The 21,081-nt window shown below is 39.4% G+C and overlaps 1 protein-coding gene across 1 annotated transcript in view; it reads left to right on the forward strand.

Moving 5' to 3' along the window:
- The window catches only part of sack1b (scaffolding CK1 anchoring protein B), a 38,885-nt gene extending 21,545 nt beyond the window's left edge, over positions 1–17,340 (forward strand). Inside the window, exons 3-5 of the mRNA XM_039690366.2 lie at positions 2,763–2,927; positions 10,247–10,371; positions 12,801–17,340. Of these exons, the coding sequence (XP_039546300.2) occupies positions 2,763–2,927; positions 10,247–10,371; positions 12,801–14,799 (2,289 nt within the window). The 3' untranslated portion in view covers positions 14,800–17,340. The remainder of the gene's footprint in view (positions 1–2,762; positions 2,928–10,246; positions 10,372–12,800) is intronic.
- Positions 17,341–21,081: the final 3,741 nt, after the last annotated feature.

The following is a 21,081-nucleotide window of genomic DNA, read 5'->3' on the forward strand; positions in this document are numbered from 1 at the left end:
TGAGTTTGCTTTTGCCTTGTGTATCCTACCTTTTTGTTCTAGCTCTGTTTCCTGGGTTTGTCTTGCTTTCTATCTTTTCTTGTTAATTTCATTATCACACACACCTGTTGTTGATTGGTTTGTTTGTATTTAAAGTTTTTTTTGGCTTTTACAATGAATATGTTCGTCTTGCTGTTATAAAAAAGCTAGCGTGCTCCAAAACAATGACGAAATTCGCATCAAAACTCACAGTCGCTCAGCTTCCCTCGTCAATGATTTTAATGACATCACGCTGCACTTCAGCTTCTCATCAAATTTTCTGTCCAATCGAATACTGTCTACTGTCTGCAATATTATTACATTTAAAAAAATGTTGGCCGTTCCTGTGCCAAAGGTCATGTTGAAGCTAGATTACATCATAATTGTTTTACAGCGTTCTGTTCAAGTGTTGCATCTACAGAGTAGCCGTGGATTAATCTCTGAAGTCTTGCGAGTTAGGAGATTTGATACAGCAATGGAAAGAAGGCGGAAATGTGGCACGCATTTTTGTAAATTATGGAGTCCGAGTCGAGACCGAGACCAGAGAGAGTCGAGTCCGAGTCAAGACCGAGTCCATAGAGAGTCGAGTCCGAGTCAAGTCCGAGACCAGAGAGAGTCGAGTCCGAGTCGAGTCCGAGACCAGAGAGAGTCGAGTCCGAGTCGAGTCCGAGACCAGAGACGGTCGAGTCCGAGTCGAGTCCGAGACCAGAGACGGTCGAGTCCGAGACCAGAGACGGTCGAGTCCGAGTCGAGACCGAGACCAGAGACGGTCGAGTCCGAGTCGAGTCCGAGACCAGAGAGAGTCGAGTCCGAGTCGAGTCCGAGACCAGAGAGAGTCGAGTCCGAGTCGAGTCCGAGACCAGAGACAGTCGAGTCCGAGTCGAGACCGAGACCAGAGAGAGTCGAGTCGAGTCCGAGACCAGAGAGAGTCGAGTCCGAGACCAGAGACGGTCGAGTCCGAGTCGAGTCCGAGACCAGAGAGAGTCGAGTCCGAGACCAGAGAGAGTCGAGTCGAGTCCGAGACCAGAGAGAGTCGAGTCCGAGACCAGAGACGGTCGAGTCCGAGTCGAGTCCGAGACCAGAGAGAGTTGAGACCGAGACCAGAGACGGTCGAGTCCGAGTCGAGTCCGAGACCAGAGAGAGTTGAGACCGAGACCAGAGAGAGTCGAGTCCGAGTCGAGTCCAAGACCAGAGACGGTCGAGTCCGAGTCGAGACCGAGACCAGAGAGAGTCGAGTCCGAGTCAAGACCGAGTCCAGAGAGAGTCGAGTCCGAGTCGAGTCCGAGACCAGAGACGGTCGAGTCCGAGTCGAGTCCGAGACCAGAGAGAGTTGAGACCGAGACCAGAGACGGTCGAGTCCGAGTCGAGTCCGAGACCAGAGAGAGTTGAGACCGAGACCAGAGAGAGTCGAGTCCGAGTCGAGTCCAAGACCAGAGACGGTCGAGTCCGAGTCGAGACCGAGACCAGAGAGAGTCGAGTTCGAGTCGAGTCCGAGACCAGAGAGAGTCGAGTCCGAGTCGAGTCCAAGACCAGAGACGGTCGAGTCCGAGTCGAGACCGAGACCAGAGAGAGTCGAGTCCGAGTCGAGACCGAGTCCAGAGAGAGTCGAGTCCGAGTCGAGTCCGAGACCAGAGACGGTCGAGTCCGAGTCGAGTCCGAGACCAGAGAGAGTTGAGACCGAGTCCAGAGAGAGTCGAGTCCGAGTCGAGACCGAGACCAGAGAGAGTCGAGTCCGAGTCAAGACCGAGTCCAGAGAGAGCCGAGTCGAGTCCGAGACCAGAGACGGTCGAGTCCGAGTCGAGACCGAGACCAGAGAGAGTCGAGTCCGAGTCAAGACCGAGTCCAGAGAGAGTCGAGTCCGAGTCGAGTCCGAGACCAGAGACGGTCGAGTCCGAGTCGAGACCGAGACCAGTGAGGGTTGATTACCTAATTTACTTTTATTTACTTAGAGAAACTTAATTTACTTTTTTTTTTTTACTGAATTTACTTAGAGTTTAAAAAATATAATCAGTTTAGGGTAAAAAGGCCACATAGTAGGTGGTGTTAAAAGTAATTTTATTACAATTTGTCATGCGCAGTTGCGCACTAGAAAATCACCAATCACTGGGTGTGTCAATCAATTTAAAGAAATACTTTATTAACATAAATTAATAATCATGAAAAATATTTTTAAATGAACTCGAGTGGACTCGGGAATAATTCAGAGTCCTAAAAAAAAAAAATGTTCGAGTACGAGTCAATTCCGAGTCCAAATGCACACGAGTCCATGACAAGACCAAGACCATTAAAATATGGTCTCGAGACCGAGTCCGAGACGAGTCCGAGTCTCGAGTACTACAACACTGATATCCAGTCTTATCAAATTCTGTGTAAATTCTCGATTTAATCATTTGTTCTAGGGTGTGGTGAGATACAGCTTATAAGACTCGCTGGCCTTTAGCTTTAACAGAACGTCTTCAACCTGTCAAGGCTTGAATCCTGGAATGCTGGTCTTCCTGAAACACAAATGTCTAAATCGTTCAATAAAACAAAGCAATAGTCTTCTCCCCGGACTTCTTACTGTTTAATATTAGGCACAGTGCCCAAGCAAACGCGAATCCCCTGTCAGGTTCATGAAAGCCACCTCTCAAGCTATTGAAATCGACCTAGATTTGCTTGACTACGCAGAGAAACGAAGGGTGCCGTTGTAAAAACACAGCTCTGTGTGTAATTGCTATTATGTTTTCCTGTTTATGTCTACACAGGTCATAGCAATCGCAATGGATGTTTTCACCGACGTGGACATCTTTAAAGAAGTGGTGGATGCCTCAGTCCGGGGTGTTCCTGTCTACATTCTCCTCGACCATAATCACTTCAAAAGCTTCCTCACTATGATAGAAAAACAAGACATCCAACTCCAGAAACTCAGGGTAAGTGTCCATATTCTACCTCAGGGTTAATGCCCGACGAGGTGTCCATTAATACCTACACAATGGTCACTTGCCAAATAACACATTTTTAAAACATTAGTTTAAATTTTAATTAGATTTACAAACAAAACTTGGTTTGCCTGGTTACGCCTGACGGTTTATTTAGCAACCGGAGACATTTATAGTCCGCTCAGCTCGGAGACCCCTTCAGGGGTGCGTTTCCCGAAAGCATCGTTAGCCAACTATGGTCGCTATCCGCATAGTTCAACGAGTCGGTGTTTCCCGAAACCATCGTTCCAACCAACATTCGGAAACAGCATCGCAAAGTTGTGTGGTTTGAACGACAGCTCTCGACCTGTGGTTAGAGGCATCGTTTCTATATTTCATGTCATATGGAGGTAATAAATCCTCATCTTGAGCAAAATAAGCAAGCTGACATTCAGTACAACCGGTGTCTTTTATTTAGAATACATACAAATGTAATTTACGTCTTTTAGTTTGTCAAAAGATTTAAAGTACCGTGTTTGAAGAGTGTGCATGTGCGAACGTGCTCTACTATGTAAGAACGGGCCAAATATTGAGTCTGGTAATAAAGAAAAACAACTGAGGGGTTTAGGGAAACAGTCGTGATTAGCTAGTTGATTTCTCCAACGATGCATCGTACTATGGTAGTGAATCAGCGAACTACGTCGTTGTACGGAAAACGCACGCCAGTTTAGCTAACTTACGAGCCAGAAAGTTAACGTAGCCTATGTTAGGCTTGTCTAGCCATGGGCGTTACACTTTCGTTTTTTTTTTTCGTTTTTTTTTCTTCCCTATAATTAAAACACACAGCATAGTATAACGGCTAACTAGATGTTTGTTTTGATACAAATAAATTGTAAACGGATTCTTTGACTGCCTGTTGCTATGGTTACTCACGGCAGAACTCCTTTAGGTGTCCTTTATTACTTTTTAATGGACACCCTGCAGCCAATCAGAATCGAGTATTCACCCACACCATGGTATAATGTATATTAATGCACAGGTCACATTCTGCATTCAAGTCAAAATGTCCTCCATGGTTACACTTTATTTCGATAGTCCACTTTAGACGTACTAACTGTGTCACCTAATTCCCATTATACTATTAGTAGACTGTTGGGGTTAGTAGAGTAAGCTGACATGTATTTGCAAAGTTACTTATAGTCAGTAAAATATCTGGTGTTCAGCATCAAAATAAAGAGTTATCAGATATTAACCCTTGTGCTGCGTTAGATTTTTAACACCGTTGAGTGCATTAAGGACCAAAAATGGCCACATATTAAACATTGCCTAAAATATTATATATTATTATTATTTTCCACTTTTACCAAGTTAAATCTTTTAACCAGCATCAGTCCTCATCATAACTACCAAAAATGTATTCAATTTCAGGATTTTAACCCTTTAATTACCAGCTTTGTTTGCGAAACCATCGATTTGTATAAGAGGAAAAAACACAAAAATTCAATTATTTTCAATAAACTAAATGCAAAGAGAAAACTTTAGATTTGGATTATCACAGTCCCACTTTGCAAAAAATCCCACTTAGCACGTTAGAGACCAAAAATGGCCACCTATTAAACATTGCCTATTGCCTAAAATAAGGTGCATTTCCACCCATAGGGAATAAATATGTAGTGACGTCATCTGGTGGAATACACTATATAATGCAAATATAATGCTTTTGCTTCAAAATGAGGAAAGGATGTTTGTGCAAAAATCATGTTTCATGTATTACTGACAGCCTCAGATTTAAACAACGTTTTAATGGGTTTCAATGGGCCATTTTTGGTCTTTATGGTGCTGAGTGTTACTATTTGATCTACACAGTGTGTGTTATACATATTTTGCAAAACGGGATCACATTTTTTACATGTATCCAAAAAGTCACAATTTTGCCAAATTTCATACCATTTGCATTAAAACAGCCAAAATGGTCAAAGAAATTAAACTGCAAAAGACCAAAAATGTCCCTAATGCAGCATAAGGGTTAAGCAGACAGTCTACTAAAATTCTAATGACAGCTAATTGACATGTATTTGCAAAGTTACTTAGAATTTCTAAAGTGGACCATCAAAATAAAGTGTTACCAAAAGGATAATTTAAAATATTAACAGTTTTACTTACATTATACTTACTAGAAAACAAAATAACCCCCTCAGCTGATATATGGTCAACCAATTAAGAATTAATTTCTTCATTTTAGACGAATCGTGGCCATGTTGTAACAATTCGTTCCCTTAAATGTGAGGACACATGAATACAGAGGGGTCACAATTTAGTAAAACAAAGGAACAAATTGTTAATTTTAACAATTTTAACAATTTTTAAAAATTGTTAATGGTTAGGGTTAGGGGAGTGAATTCTTAATTCATGGTCATGATATATATATATATGAAGAGTTCAGATGCAAAAGCCTCTAAATGCCATTTGAAATTTTCTTCTAAAATGACAATTTTTATCAAGCTTGTATATTTAAGTTCAGTAATTTCAATTAATAGGTAATCTTCATTGCCATCATTTAAGTGAAATTACTGAACTTGATAAAAATGATAATTTTAGAAGAAAATTTCAAATGGCACTTAGAGGCTTTTGCATCTGAACTCTTCATATATATATATATATATATATATATATATATATTTCTATATATGTCATGTGCAGGGCTACGTACACAAAATAAATAAATAATAAAATGCATAAAATATACAGATGAATAAATATTAAAAAACACTAACACCCTTATACTTTGATCCAGTGATGTGATTCTTTGCAACCGCATACAACTATTAATAAAGCTAGTAACATTGCTACTGCATATCAGTGGATATACATCAGAAAGTGTGGTGCATCTGGATGCGTTTCATTGTGTGATTTCACTGAAGCAGAGAGCATGCAGTGTGTGTGTGTGTGTGTGTGTGTGTGTGTGTGAGAGAGGGATGCAGTGTCTCGTTCTGCTCACAAGAACAAATATGCCACCTTTACCAAGGTTAACCACTGACTGACTGCAGCATGTTCCTTAATGTATGAGCCTGTGCATGAAGAGTTATCTCGATTGAGTACACTCGCTGAAAGAGACAGAATGTGTGTACTGGATCAAGACAAATTGGAGCATGCGATGAATTGATAAACTAACTGTCAAAATGCTGTTTCAGACCCAATTTAATCCTTATTTACGAGACGAGAGCATATGAACAAATACTGATTTTGGTTGTTCAAGTAGTCTGGCATATTAACATGAGATCACTTATGAAATATTTGGTTAAATGTTGTAAAATATACAGGCTGTAATATGCACTATTATACAGGCACTTTTAATACATTGCATTTTTTTGCAGTGCATCTCTAGCATTTTTTTATATGATAGTGAGAAGGAATTTGAATAGTGGAAACAAATTGGCATTGATTGTTTTAAAGGTGCATTGCGCAACATTTCATGTTAAAAATAGCCGTTTTTCTAACCCATACATGCTTAAACACTTGCCTGATGGGCTGAATGAGCCCTTCTCTGATCACTGAGATCGCCTCCTGTACAGTGAAATAAATAAGAGGGATTCGGGACGGATTTGAGACTGGCGTGACGTCATGTGTGTCTGGCAGGTTTGTGTATTCGCCGCCGTTCTCCGTATCAGCGAAGACAACTCGAGCGACACAACTTTAGTCAGCTTTCCACAAAAGTAGAAGATGGATTCAAAGAGACCGGCTTAGTTCATTCCAAACTCCACGTCAGACAAAAAAAAAAAATCAGAATAAGACGAGAGTCGACATCGGGAAGCTTTCAACAAACGGAGAGATCTCCGGTCGGCTCTAGTGCTCAAACGGGTCCTGTACAAAGTAATAACACAATCATAATTGGATACTGTAAGCACATAAAACAGTTCAACATGGAGATAGATGGAAACAAAATCCGAAGTTTCCCCCTCACACACACATAAGTGTGTAATTTACTCAAATGCTTTTCCTTTCATATATTTAAAACGACTTGCAGATTTATAACTTTATTACCTCTGAAAAAGATGTGTGCGGATGATGCTCCTTTGGTTATGAACAGCTCATGCGTGTGTGTGTGTGTGTGTGTGTGTGTGTGTGGTCCGTGAGCGTGCACACCTTTGGTTGCAGTTTCGCTTGTCGCCAGAGGGGGCGTAGTTCTGCAAAAACTCATAGACTTGCGCAATGCACCTTTAATTGACTTATTTATTTCAAGTTTTGCGCACTAATGAAGAATAGCAATAATATTTCAAAAAAACTACGGCTAATTTTACTGGTTTGTTATTTTTTTTAAATAAACCATTTTCTAAAACCTTTACTTCTAAATAATAAACTATCACTTGCATTAAATTAAATCAACATTTTTTTTTTTACATTTGGTTAGCAGATTTTAGAATTAAGAATTCAAAAGGTTTTAGAGAATGTTTTTGTTGTTGTTGTTTTACTGTGCAGAGCATTGACCAAATCACCACGAGTTAAAGATGACAAATCACAGGGACAAAGCAGTCAAAAGATCAGAGGATGAAAAGAAACGGTCACAAGCGCAGTCTTTATATCTGACCTCACACACGCATATTTCATCATGACCTGTAAGAGATCGAGACTCAGTTTACCCGAAGCTCCAACTTCAACCAAGCGTGTGTGTGTGTGTGTGTGCATCAAACAAGAGAAAGACATGATACTAATAATATGAGAACTTGAAAATGAGAAGTATTGACAGCATTCCTGTTCTCTATGGCAGCATAAGAATGATGAAATACATAAATAAAACATCAGTTACACACCTACATTTGCTGATTGAAACACTGACCAAAATCACAGTGTTTTTGTGACCACGTTGATCCGAAAGCCTGAAAATGCAGGTGTCAAAAGCAACAAATGATATTTTTGTTATCATATAAATATATTTGATTTATCTGCATTATAGTCTTCTGGTTGATAGCTGAGGCTAAATTCAGTTTTAAAACTTGACTGGCATAACACATAACCAGAAAAACAAAACGTCAACAATAATCTGCAAACCTGTCATGCGGTTACTCTTGTTTCTTATTTACAGATCTCTCCTCTCTCTTTTATTTCTTTGTTCAATGCGCTAAATGAAAGCTTTGAGAAACATATAAGTAAATATTTTCAACTGAATGCTGTTTTTGCTCTTTGTAAGCGAATCGTTTCTGATTCATTCATGCACGTTGTTGTGAAGTGATGGGAAGCCATGTAAAGAAGCTCTGAGCTGGAAACTCCCACTTCTTCCTAGAGGGTATTAACTATTATTATATGAAAAACAAGTGGTGATTATGATTTTTCTCACCACACCTCACTAAGTGCCATCATCAGAGCATTTTTCTGCTACTGCCATTTATTCTATGAATAACTCATCGGTATTCAAAGGTGACTGAAGCAGATCAGCTTGATTTACTTTGAAAGTTTTAAGTATCTCTATTATCTAGTATTATCTAGTATCTAGGCAATTTTTCACAGTAGACCCAAGAAACTTGAATTGTACAGTTGCACACGACATGCCCAGTGTCGTCAGTGTTGTTTGGGTGTGCAGATGTATAGTCAAACAGAAGGGATATAAACTTCAACAGCCTTGTTGCTTTAGCAGCGGTGATAAGAAATAACCCTTGGCTTCAACAGACAGACATGCTGTCACTATCTTTGTTTGCGAAGCAGTAATGAGGTTTGTTTGCCTTTCGGTTAGTTTTTGCTGAAGTATGTCTCTGTATAATGTATCTTAAAGGAATACAGTTGGGTTTGACCATTTTCCAATCCATTCAGCCGATTTTCTAAGATATCTATAAGAATATCAGTAACCAGACACTTTCTGGTCCCATTGACTTTGTTTAACTTGCAAAATTAGCCTATTTCCCCAAAATCAGTATCCCTTTAAAATCAACTTGAAACACTAAACTCAACATGAGCAAAACAGGATATTCAATGGGGACAAATGTTGGAGGGGACTTTAGCTTTATCCATTGGGAACTGACCGGATGAAAACTTTATCTTCTCTCTTCTCAAATAAACATTTCTGATGTCAACAAGAAGGATTATTTCAGAGGCGGTAGTCTGAGTAGTCGAACCTCTTGTCAGAGTCATGTTCAGGTTTGGCTCTTAATTACATTTGAACATACAGGCTGTGGCACTGATAAATACAATTGTAATAAAATTTAACTTGACTTTTGTCTTCGAAACTGTTTATAAATAAAATGTGATATGTATTTTTTTTTTTTACAATGTTCATCAATAAATCATGCACATTAAAGGAGTAGTTCACTTTTGCTGATAATTTACTCACCCCCATGTCATCCAAGATGTCCACGTCTTTCTTTCTTCAGTCGAAAAGAAATGAAGGTTTTTGATGAAAACATTCCAGGATTTTCTCCATGGAATTCAATGGGAACCAAACGGTTTAAGGTCCAAAAGACAGTTTCAGTGCAAACTGTTCAAAGGGCTTTAAACGATTCCAGACGATGAATAAGGGTCTTATCAAGCGAAACGATCGCTCATTTAATAAATAAATAACAAAGTTTACGTTTTATAAGCTCAAACGCTCGCCTTGCTCTGTTCTGTGATGCGCGTTCGTGACTCTCCTGTTCAAACTCGTTCATCAAAATGAATGAATCTTTTTTCCAAGGCGTTTGGTTCATTCAATCAACGAAACAAATGAATTGACTCTGAAAAAGATTCGTTCGTCTGGAATCGTTTAAAGCCCTTTGAACAGTTTGCACTGAAACTGTAATTTGGACCTTGAACCGTTTGGTTCTCATTGAAGTCCATTATATGGAGAAAATCCTGGAATGTTTTCATCAAAAACCTTAATTTCTTTTCGACTGAAGAAAGAAAGACATGGACATCTTGGATGACATGGGGGTGAGTAAATTCAACGCATTCTCATCCTTTAACGTCATATAGAACGCTAGTGACAAAACGGCGCTATACTACGCACATGGCACCCGTTATCGTTAATATAACACGTGCTGTGAGGGCTAAGTTTAGGTGTGGGGTAGGGTGTACGTGTCATATTCACGCTAAAGGATTTATAACGTCTTGGGTTCGCGTGTTATATTAACGATAAAGGGAGCCATGTGCGTAGTATAGCGCCGTTTTTGCATATAGCGTTCTATATGACGTTAAAGGATGAGAACGGGCTGGTAAATTATCAGCAAACGTTTTTTTTTTTTTTAAAGTGAACTACTCCTTTAATGGTAGGAATTTGAGTTAAACAAAAGAGTTAAGATGACATTTCACATTTACATTTGCTTGTTTTCTTGCTAGAAGTTATCTTAACATGTTTTTCTTGAATGCAGACTATGAGGATACGTACCGTGAAAGGCCAAGAATACCTCTGCAGATCTGGGGTGAAGTTCCACGGAGCAATGGAGCAGAAATTTCTTCTTATTGACTGCCAAAAGGTGTTTTATGGATCATACAGGTGAGGCTGCATTATTTATTTATTTATGTAGCTGAACCAAAAAAAAAAAAAGACTGATTGTGTTATTAGATTAGATTAAAAAAGAAAATCAAACCAAGCTGCATATCGATGTTGTACTTTCTTCAGAACTAACTTTTCTTTTCATACAGATTGTAGTTCATCACATCAATTACAATCATATACGTTTGTATTCATTGTGAACAATTTATCTATTTTGTAAATATAATGTTTCACCTAAAAATTTACATAACCCGGTTCCCCGAGAAGGGAACGAGACGCTGCGTCATGGCGTTGGCGCTATGGAAAACTCTCCGCGTGAAGCGTGTCAACACACGCCATTCTAATTGGCCGAACGTATGGATGTCGTGACGTAGAGAAAGTGTGTCACAGAGTACATAAATAGACGCCAGAAATGAGCATTGACAGTTTCTAGTTGTCTGAAGAAGACGCACAGGTGTAACCGAGGTATGGCCAAGCTGCAACCTTCCAGTCTCTCTCTTAAATCCGACACGGGCGTGACTTAAACTGCAATTCATCGACTGGCCATTAGAGGCAGGCTCCAAAAGAGAGTCGATCCCATAGACCCCATGTTAAAATGCCCAATATTACAATAGAAAAATATATGTTTACAGCCTGTTACAAAAATAGGTTTTGGTCTATATTGCTAATTTTGCCCTTCATTACAACTGTGAGGGGGGTGGATTGTGTTTATAACTCATCCGTTTAAATTATATTAAGCCTTAAAGTTCTGCATAATTAGGGGCATGGCCACTTGAGTGACAGGTGTTTTTTTGTTGATGTCACTACTAGCCATTTTTTCTGCTTTCTGTTAGCCTCACGTCACCTCAAATAATCCCGCCTTTTTGCCCATTTTCGTTTATCCGTGAGTGACACGCTAACAAGATGGCGACGACCAGCTCCGCCCTCCTTGGGCTTACAAAAATGCTCTTCAGAAACCTACGGGGGACGTCACATACATTTTTTACAGTCTTTGGTCATGGCATTGATGCTATCGGAAATTAGAAATGAAAACACCCAAGGTAATAGAGCCCACAAGGCTGTGCATGAGCTCAGACTAGACTTGGGTCAACCCTGAAGGACTCGAGTTCCTGGGGTTGAGCAAAATAAGCAAGCTGACATTCAATACAACCGGTGCCTTTTATTTAGAATACATACAAATGGAATTTACGTCTTTTAGTTTGTCAAAAGGTTTGAAGTAACGTGTTTGAAGAGTACGCATGTGCGAACGTGCTCTACTATGTAAGAACGGGCCAAATATTGAGTCTGGTAATAAAGCAAAACAACTGAGAACGATTAGAAATAGTCCTCAGATGACATGTCTGTAATTTATATAAAACAAATCTAGTGTTAATTGGATCTCAAACAGTTTCATTAAAAGTAGTTATTACTCCACCACGTGCGAAACCAACGTGGTTGAACGATACTTTGCGACAGTGGGTTTCGGGAAACAGTTGTGACTACCCTATCTCACGACCAATCAAAAGTGGCTAATTCGTACTAATTCATACGACCTCACTCGTACGAATTTGTGCGATTTGTCTAAACCCACGTGACGGTTATGTTTAGGGGCGGGGTCAGGGGTAGGTCATTCGTACGAATTCATACGAATTGGCTAATTCGTAAAATATATACGATTTAGCAAAATCGTACTAATTCGTACGAATTGTTACGAATTAGCCACCTCGTAAAAAATTCGAATTCCTGTGAGATCGGGTTGGTCGTGACTAGCTAGTTCTTTTTCCAATGATGCATCGTACTATGGTAGTGAATCAGCGAACTACGTCGTTGTACGGGAAACGCACCCCTGAGCGTTCGCACGAAGGGCGAGATCTGGGGCACATTTGGTGTGAGTCATCTGCCGAAATAAAGCGGGGGCATGGTGTTAACCCTGACATGTTGAGAGGCTTGACTACTTATATCACACACGCACACAGGATTGAAGGCAGACACATGTCTGAAGTTAAAGCAGCTGCCGACACACATTTCTGGCTTCTATTTTCTGACTCTGTGGCGTCATTACGTTCGTCCAATAAGAGCGTTTCAATAGCTCTACAGTTCCACTTCGAAAGGGAACCTAATTTGTGTTTTCTGAAATTGTGCATGTTTCTTTAAAATAAATTGCACATGTATTGAAATGATAATATAATCCTAAACCATTTTTTAAATTGGGCTCAAGTGACCAAATGCATTTTGGAACACCTTTTTTATAAGGACTTACTGAATTTTGCATTGAACTTTTTAAAACACATCTCAACAAACATGCTGTCAATCAAATGTCTGGCTTTCAAAGAGCATATATTAAGCAATTATGTACACCCTACCCAAGATAAACTGCATTCCAAAGTATTTGCATATGTTGTCAAGGCTGAATTGAATTGCTATATTTATCTTCATTTCTCGTTTGGCAGCTTCATGTGGTCCTATGAGAAGATCAACCTCAGCATGATTCAGGTTATAACAGGCCATTTAGTGGAGACTTATGACGAGGAATTTCGGACGTTATACGCCCGATCGACAATCCCAGATCCATTTCAGACTTTCGGCGTGAACCAGTGTGAGATGAAGCCCAATGGCAAAATGGACGGCTACTCGATGCATTCCACCAAGCCCTTTGAAAGGAAAGATCATTTAAGGCACACACTTGATGCTGTTTACCGGCAAGCCTGTGAACGGAGATCAGGGATTTCGCCATTGAGAGAGGTGGAAGAAAGGCCGGTTGTTACACCTCACGCTCGACTCCTACAAGACACCTCAGAGTTTTACAAAAGACACAGCTACGCGGGTGAACGCCAGGAGCCTGTCTATCTGTCGAAACTGTCCAAGTTTGGCTCTAGTAACTGGAACGTGGCGGCAGAGAGCAGCCGTTACAGTGGTTACTCCAACAACGTGGACAACCACTATGAAAGTTACGTCACCAACCCAATGTTCAGAGGCTCAAACATGCGGCAGTCGTACCATGGCCACGACAAACAAATTCTCAACATACGGCAAAACATGCCCAGTTTAGCAAGCACTTCCAAGTCTTTCCTTCGGACGTGGAGGTTAGAGTCTTACCTCAACAACCACAATGATGCACCTTATGGAGAGAACCACGATTATCTGGACCAATACGAGGATAATAAATTGGCTCCTCCGCAAACCTCTCGCATCAGGTCATCGTTTGTTTTCACGCCCACCATACAGGAGCAACCAGAGATGAACAGCTACTCCAATAATTCGTCGTCCTCCAACCACGATCTGGCACGAATTCAACCCAATGCTCAGATTTATTCTTCAACACACTGGAATCAGACAGCGCAGCATGATGACTTCATGAAGAGGCGCAGTTTACAGATTTTAGAAAACTCAGGGAGTAACGCAACCTATAGCTCCGGAAGGGATTCAATATATGCAAGTTTAAACCGAGCCAAAAGTAGATTTCCAAACAATGATCAAGAGGACAGACTCAAGAGGCACAGTTTGGCCGCTCCCAGGGGCAGTACATGTAACAGTGACGCAAACGGGCCTTCCAGTTACATGTATGCATCTTTGCCTAGAAAACAAAGAAACTGCAATGCGTCTGTACAGGAGAATCCCAGAAATCAAGCGTACACGCCAAATTTCAGCGAGGACCAAAGGTCCGTCTCTCATCATGATTTCAAAAAGGCAGATGAGAGCACAACTACCTCATGGCAAGATCCTCCTTTGAGGACTGTGTCCGCGTCGCTTCTGGACCAAGAGGACAGTCCGCCTTCGAAACCAAACAGTGTATCGTCACAACGCTTCTTGAAAAAGAGCACCAAGAAAATAAAATCCCTTCTACACATCCCACAAAAGGGGGACGGCTCAACGAAAGGAAAGAGTCTTAAAACGGGAGGCAGCACGGACACAATTGTCTCGGATTATGATGACACCGTGGGAGACAAGAAAAACCATGGAAGCACTGCCAATTCCTCCAAGTCTGTGGAGAGCATCCGACTGAGGCGAGCGAATGGGAAGATCTCTGGGGATGAATGCCTGGCGGGAGAGACATCCGCGCCTCGCTTTAGCACTGAAGAGCTTCATCCGCCTCACACAGCTGCAAGTGTAGAGACTTCGAACACGCAGGAACAAACCTCGGTTATCCCTCAGAAAGAGAAGACGGACTCGACATCAACAAGATCAGATCTGCCAAAGCAACAAGTATCAGCAAACAGACTGTATAGCAGATTTGAGCCGCTTTGCTCATTCGAACCCAGGCGTCCCGCAGCGGGCCAGCCTGCCTATGTGTCTCCACAGAGCCAAGCAAGTGACAAAACAAGGAATACGGTCTTTTTAAGAACACAACCAACGAATGACCACAGCACTTATACATCACAGGGGCAAGACAACAGATTCGGCCGGTTCATTCAAAGGGTTGGAAATTTGATACACAAGAATAAGTACTGAAAGTGAACTAGACTGACTAAATGGATTTGCAAACATTGCACAAATAATTGTTTTCAAACTGTTTTCTCAAGCACTACCAATCCCCTTCCATTGGTCAGACTTACAGATCGCCCTGCCTCTAACTTATGGCATTGATTGAGCCAAGCTTGTTATGTCAAACCGGTTGGGATGCTTGTGCTGTTTCTTTCTTCAGTCGAAAAGAAATGAAGGTTTTTGATGAAAACATTCCAGGATTTTTCTCCATGTAATGGACTTCAATGGGAACCAAACGGTTCAAGGTCCAACGAGAGTTTCTGTGCAAACTGTTCAAAGGGCTTTAAACGATTCCAGACGATGAATAAGGGTCTTATCAAGCGAAACGATCGCTCATTTAATAAATAAATAACAAAGTTTAAGTTTTATAAGCTCAAATGCTCGCCTTGCTCTGTTCTGTGATGCGAGTTCGTGACTCTCCTGTTTGAACTCGTTCATCAAAATGAACGAATCTTTTCCAGAGTCAACTTGTTAATTTCATTCGTTGAATGAACCAAATGACACAAAAAAAAGATTTGTTCATTTTGATTAACGAGTTCGAACAGGAGAGTCACGAACGCGCATCACAGAACAGAGCAAGGCGAGCATTTGAGCTTATAAAACTTAAACTTTGTCAGTTATTTATTAAATGAGTGATCGTTTCGATTGATAAGACCCTTATTCATCGTCTGGAATCGTTTAAAGCCCTTTGAACAGTTTGCACTGAAACTGACTTTTGGACCTTGAACCGTTTGGTTCCCATTGAAGTTCCCATTGAATGTTTTCATCAAAAACCTTAATTTCTTTTCGACTGAAGAAAGAAAGACATGGACATCTTGGCTGACATGGGGTTGAGTAAAAGTGAACTACTCCTTTAACTCGCATAGGAGAGAGTATTTTTCAGATCCAAAAAATTGGAAATTTTAAAAAGTAGAACGGTGCTGTTTACTTGAATGCGTTATTGCTAACGCCAGTGTTGAAGGTTTGCAATACAACTGGTGAAAAATGCTGGACTATTACACTGTTACTTTGTACTAGTATTTTTCACTAATGATATTGGTAAATTTAAAGGCATGTCTGGAGTGAGGATATGGGCTGATTGGCTTTATACGTTCTGTCACTTGAATGAAAGCAATTATGAAACATTTCCTGAGGATAAAACCTCTAATTTGGTCTGATTAAAAGCTTTAGTCAATCGTCCATACAACCTTAAATTGCGCTTCGGCATCCTCGAACACTCTTCCAATATAACCCAAATTGTTGTTGTTTAATTGACGTTGAAATGCTGGAACAAATGCAAGATAAATAAATGCTGGTTTGTGGGTAATTGGTGCTTAGATATCTTTAAGGGTGACTAACAATACTGGCATATACTGCACTGGCTTTGCACTATATATAGGTCATGATTTTGTTTGTGTTTCGATTGTGTTATGAAACCGTTTTTTTATTTAAAAGCCATTGAATAATGGCTCTCATTTCACAAAGTGCACATTCTGTAAAGTATACTGAAAAGGACAAACAATGTCAGAATACCATTCTCTTACAATATGGTTGCAATATCGCATATCAACTGATGCTTGTAAACTAACGGGGTATACTTACCGAATAAATGAATGGTCATGAAACTGATTTGACTTAAAACTATTTTATGATGTGCTATTTAAATACATGAAAATAAACGTAATATTTTGACATACGAGTTGACAGGCAGCAGTCCTGGACTTTATACTGACACCTATTGGTGAGGATTAAGCATCACACAAAGGCAAAAGTACCTTGTTGCTGGGATGTTTGGTCATGTGACAACCCTGAGCCAGTTTACACCAAAACCCAAACAGCTTTTTCTTCATTTCATGTGTACGTCAGTTTAAGCATATCGGTTTATATTAGGTGTCCCTACTACAATTATTGTGTTCATTGTATTGCAAAACACTTGTGCTATTATTGAGCTGGGTTTGGGGAAGGTTAGGACAGGTTTGCTGGTATGGGTTTTATAGTATAAGGGAATTGTAATTTACATCTACAAACATAGAGGGATTTTATAAATATTTACAAGTGCAATGTAAAACATGTACACAGGTAGTGCATTGTATCAAATGATTATTTTAAATAATTAAAATAACTAAGGAAAACAAAGGGGGACCCGGAAGGGGCGGGACAAGATCAAAGGATAGCCACACCCACCTCTCGATCAATCATGATTGATTGACAGGTAGTGTATGGTATTAACTACTAATTATAATAACTAAGGAAACCTATAAAGGGGATGGATCCTTTGCGGTGGCGGCAACAAGCTCTGGAATAGTCTCCCTTTATCAAATCCTGCGATTACATCGAGTGCCTGTTGAAGACTTATTTATTCTCCGCTGCTTTAACTGCTCTACATGTGGTGTCGAGTGTCTTGTTGTGCTGTTTGGTGTTTGTGTAGTTTTGTCGACATGCTGCTGAGTCTGTAAAGCACTTTGTTCAACTCATGTTGTTTTTAAATGTGTTCTGGAAATAAATTGATTTATTTAAATGTTATACATATATTTGGGACCAAATCTACTTTTCATTTCTTTAGAGGTAAAACATTTTAATAAGAAAAGTGCATCTATTGTTGTCTTCTATTGTCATAAGTCCATTTGGGGGGAAAGCAAATTCAATGATCTATTTTAAGCTGAAACTGCAGTGCATTATTCAACACTCTCAGGACATTTTCTATTTTAAGATTTGGTAAAAAAAAAATGTTCACTGCACTTTTCCCATTGCACGTTTTTTTTATACTGTTATATGCAATTATATTATATGTTTAATCTTTAACCATACTAATAATTAAAATTACTTAAGGTAAACATCACATTTGTGTTTCTTTCGTCTTTATATATATATATATATATATATATATATATATATATATATATTGCTGCTGTAAGATTGTTTAAGATTCTTCTCCTGTTTTCTATTCTTCTGCCATCCAGAATGAAGCACAGCTAAAAGGTTTGTTTGAGTCATTTCCCTTTTGGTGAGAAAGGGCCTTTACATTTGCCGAATTAGTTTTATGTTCATGCAATTTGTTGCTTTTTTAATGAACTGATATTTTAATGCATAACTTTTTTTTCTTCAACGTTGGTGACGTGCATGATTACTATTTGGTTATGTGCATCACTGCGATTGGTAAAAAAAAAAAAAAAAAAAAAACATAAATAAAAGTGTCTATGATTTTGGTATTATTATCCACCACTAAAATGTTAACTGAAAGGCATGTCATAATACTTAAACATGAAAAGTAATACAGCTCACAGAACATGATATCTTTAGTCCCCTGGTGTGCAAGTCAAAGGAAACTGTCCGTTTGATGTTAGATACCTGGAAAAGAAAGCCTAGGGGAGAATCCATGCAGGCAACTAAAATGTTTTAGCAATTATGTGGATAGACTGACTGCTTTTACTGAAATGTACGGGTGTAAGTGTCTTTGAGGTCCATCTAGCACTGAACGGGGGTGGATGCAGTGAAGCAGCAGCAGTTTGTCATCTGAAGGCTGAAGAGATGCTGGTGTTGATCCTCGGCAGAGATTTGTATGTAGACATCAGACAACGACACTCGCATGTGCAATCTGCTCCAGAAGGGCTGATCCTTCACGGTTTACCAACAAATCAAGTGCATATTCTCATGCAACCGTAACCCACAGGGATATTATAGTTATACAAATTAAAAAAATAAAAAATAAAGAAAAGTATAATGGTATCTCAATGATACTAAAATAGCATTTCTAACTGAGCTTATCTCAGATGAGTTTGTGAAATGAAAATATTTTAATTTAAAAAAATGACAATTATGCTCATAATGATACTTTGCACAACCTTTACTTCACAAAATAATAATGTTGCAGGTGGGAACCAAGAGGCAGGTGTTCTGCACAAATCTTTCTGCAAGATGATGTGCATTCAATATCAGTGAGACACAGATAACAAAATCATTTCTGCCGGGTTGTTGTGAGCCAAGGAATAATGCATGGTTCATACGAACACCAACCTACAGGATACATTTATCTGTTCCTGAAAATGGAGAAAAGTGATTAACCTTTAGTGCATCAGCATTATCGAAGGGTAGATTTCATCGTGAACAGGAATTCGTGCACATTTCTGTTTGACAACCGCTTTCAAATGTAAAAATGTATTTATTCATATGTAAATGATTTAAACGAACAGAGTTTTAATTTGTGCTTTTTAAAGCGACGCTCATATGTGATTTCCTCATGAACATATCTCGTATTTCTCTATCAGCATCGATCTAGAAACATGAATGCTTGCAAGGTTGACCTTGGAGTGGTCAGTAATGCATTATCCCGTCCTCCCACGGGATCTCAACCTGTGCTCGTTTTAGCCGTATTACCTGTAGACCTTTTGTGTGTTTCGCATTTCATAGTATTCCCTCAATGCCATACAACTAAAGACACTATCTGTGTGACTGCTGTAACCATATGTTGGCTGAGGCAAAATTTAAAGGGATATTCAAAATTAATTTACAAACATATCTTCAAATGATTAAAACATGACTTATATGTATTAGCTATATAAACATGCTGCTCCAGGCACAATGAAATTCTACTTCTGTTGACTTTTTTGGTTTCATGTTGGTTTTAATAGAGCTATAGGTAGTAAAATTAAAGCATTTTTTCCAGTGTAAAATCCAATTTGTATTCACAGCTTACAGTGGCGGGCTAATTAAAGACATGGTACCAATTAGGTAAATATCCGTCAGTCTTAATTTGATATCTCTTTGTACGACATACAGTACCTTTTCGTTGAATTTCAACACAGTTTTGTAGAAAATACTGTGGCACACATGAAATTAGCTGGTTACATATTCGTGTCATTAGGTACAATGCACAGGGTTCATGCTGGCAATATGAGCTTTCAGTAAAACTTGGCTGTCAGAAGAAGGCCAAAAAAAAAAAAATGTTTAATCTATTCTACCTGAGTTGAGAAAACAGTGAAAAAGGTTGAAAAGCAGCATTGGTACTTTAATAATAAAAATAACGATGCATTTTGTTTAATGGCGCCTTTCATAACACCCAAGGTCACCTCACAAGCGATTGTGGCCCTGTCCCAATACTCACTTGAGCCCTAAGGCCTTCCTCGAAGTGGACACTTGTTGAAAGTGCACTTAGCGGAGAAAGTGCGCAAGGGCCCGAAGCTGTGAAGAGCAGAATTGGGACAGTTTTGCACACGTCAAAAAGCTACGTCAATTCTGTTGTGATTAGCAAACACTGTTCATTTGGCTAATGTGTGTTATGCTCTTACACAATCCTTTGACTGAAAAAATTAATCTTTTTTTTTTATTATTACTCTTAGCCAGCAACCTTTCTGTTAATGTTATTAATATTAAACATTTTTTTGGCTAAGATAAAATGTGATTGAGGTTTACCTGAGTTTATACTGCCTTACAATATTCACACAGATTCGAAATGCAATGTTAATTGTTATTATGGAAATTGATGAAATTCCCATACATGAAAAAAAAAAAAAACATGACGTGTTGGTGATATATTTTGTATAGGCTATATATGAAAATAGTCTAACATAGGCTGTATAAAATAAAATAACACAACCCTGTCTCTTTTTATTTTATTGACCAAGAATAGCCATTATTAAAGTATAAGTAGCTTAAAAAGTATAAGGAGCTATATAAGTCAAGAAATGGCAAGTTAAAAGATTCAGTCAAACATACGTTTCAACGTTACAGTTAGGCTAAATAGCCTAAATATATAAAGTTATGAAACTTCACTTTTCCCCTCAGCCAAAACGATTTGCCAGGGAACAAATCATAGATTAATGAGACCAAAGATCGCCCGTCTGATATACACAAGCCGATTTATAGCTCATGTTTAACCACTAGACACAGAGCCCGCGGGAAACGCGAATGACTAGCCGGGGCAAGGCTGTACCCCGCGTACATGAGCGCTGAGCACCCGCGGCCCTGTGATCACCTTTATTTTTTTTAAAATAGGCGCTATTTTTATAAATAAACCACAGATTGCAGCTTTAAACAACTATATTCTAGACTGAAAAACTCTTAAAACTACATTTCGTGACCCAATAACACAGATATTTTTGAAAAACTCTTCACCACACCGGCTTCCTTTATCTTCGGAGTTTCCTCTCCCGAACAGCACCATAGCAACCGTTCTCCCCTACAAGGATTCTGGGTAATATCCCACAGCAAAGTGAGGTCTGATGCGCACTTACGAAAAGGGTGCATTAAGTGCCCTTTTGATCACCCCTGGAG

Source organism: Pimephales promelas, chromosome 11, assembly GCF_988280905.1.
Source record: "Pimephales promelas chromosome 11, fPimPro1.hap1.1, whole genome shotgun sequence".
NCBI classification, from domain to species: Eukaryota; Metazoa; Chordata; class Actinopteri; order Cypriniformes; family Leuciscidae; genus Pimephales; species Pimephales promelas.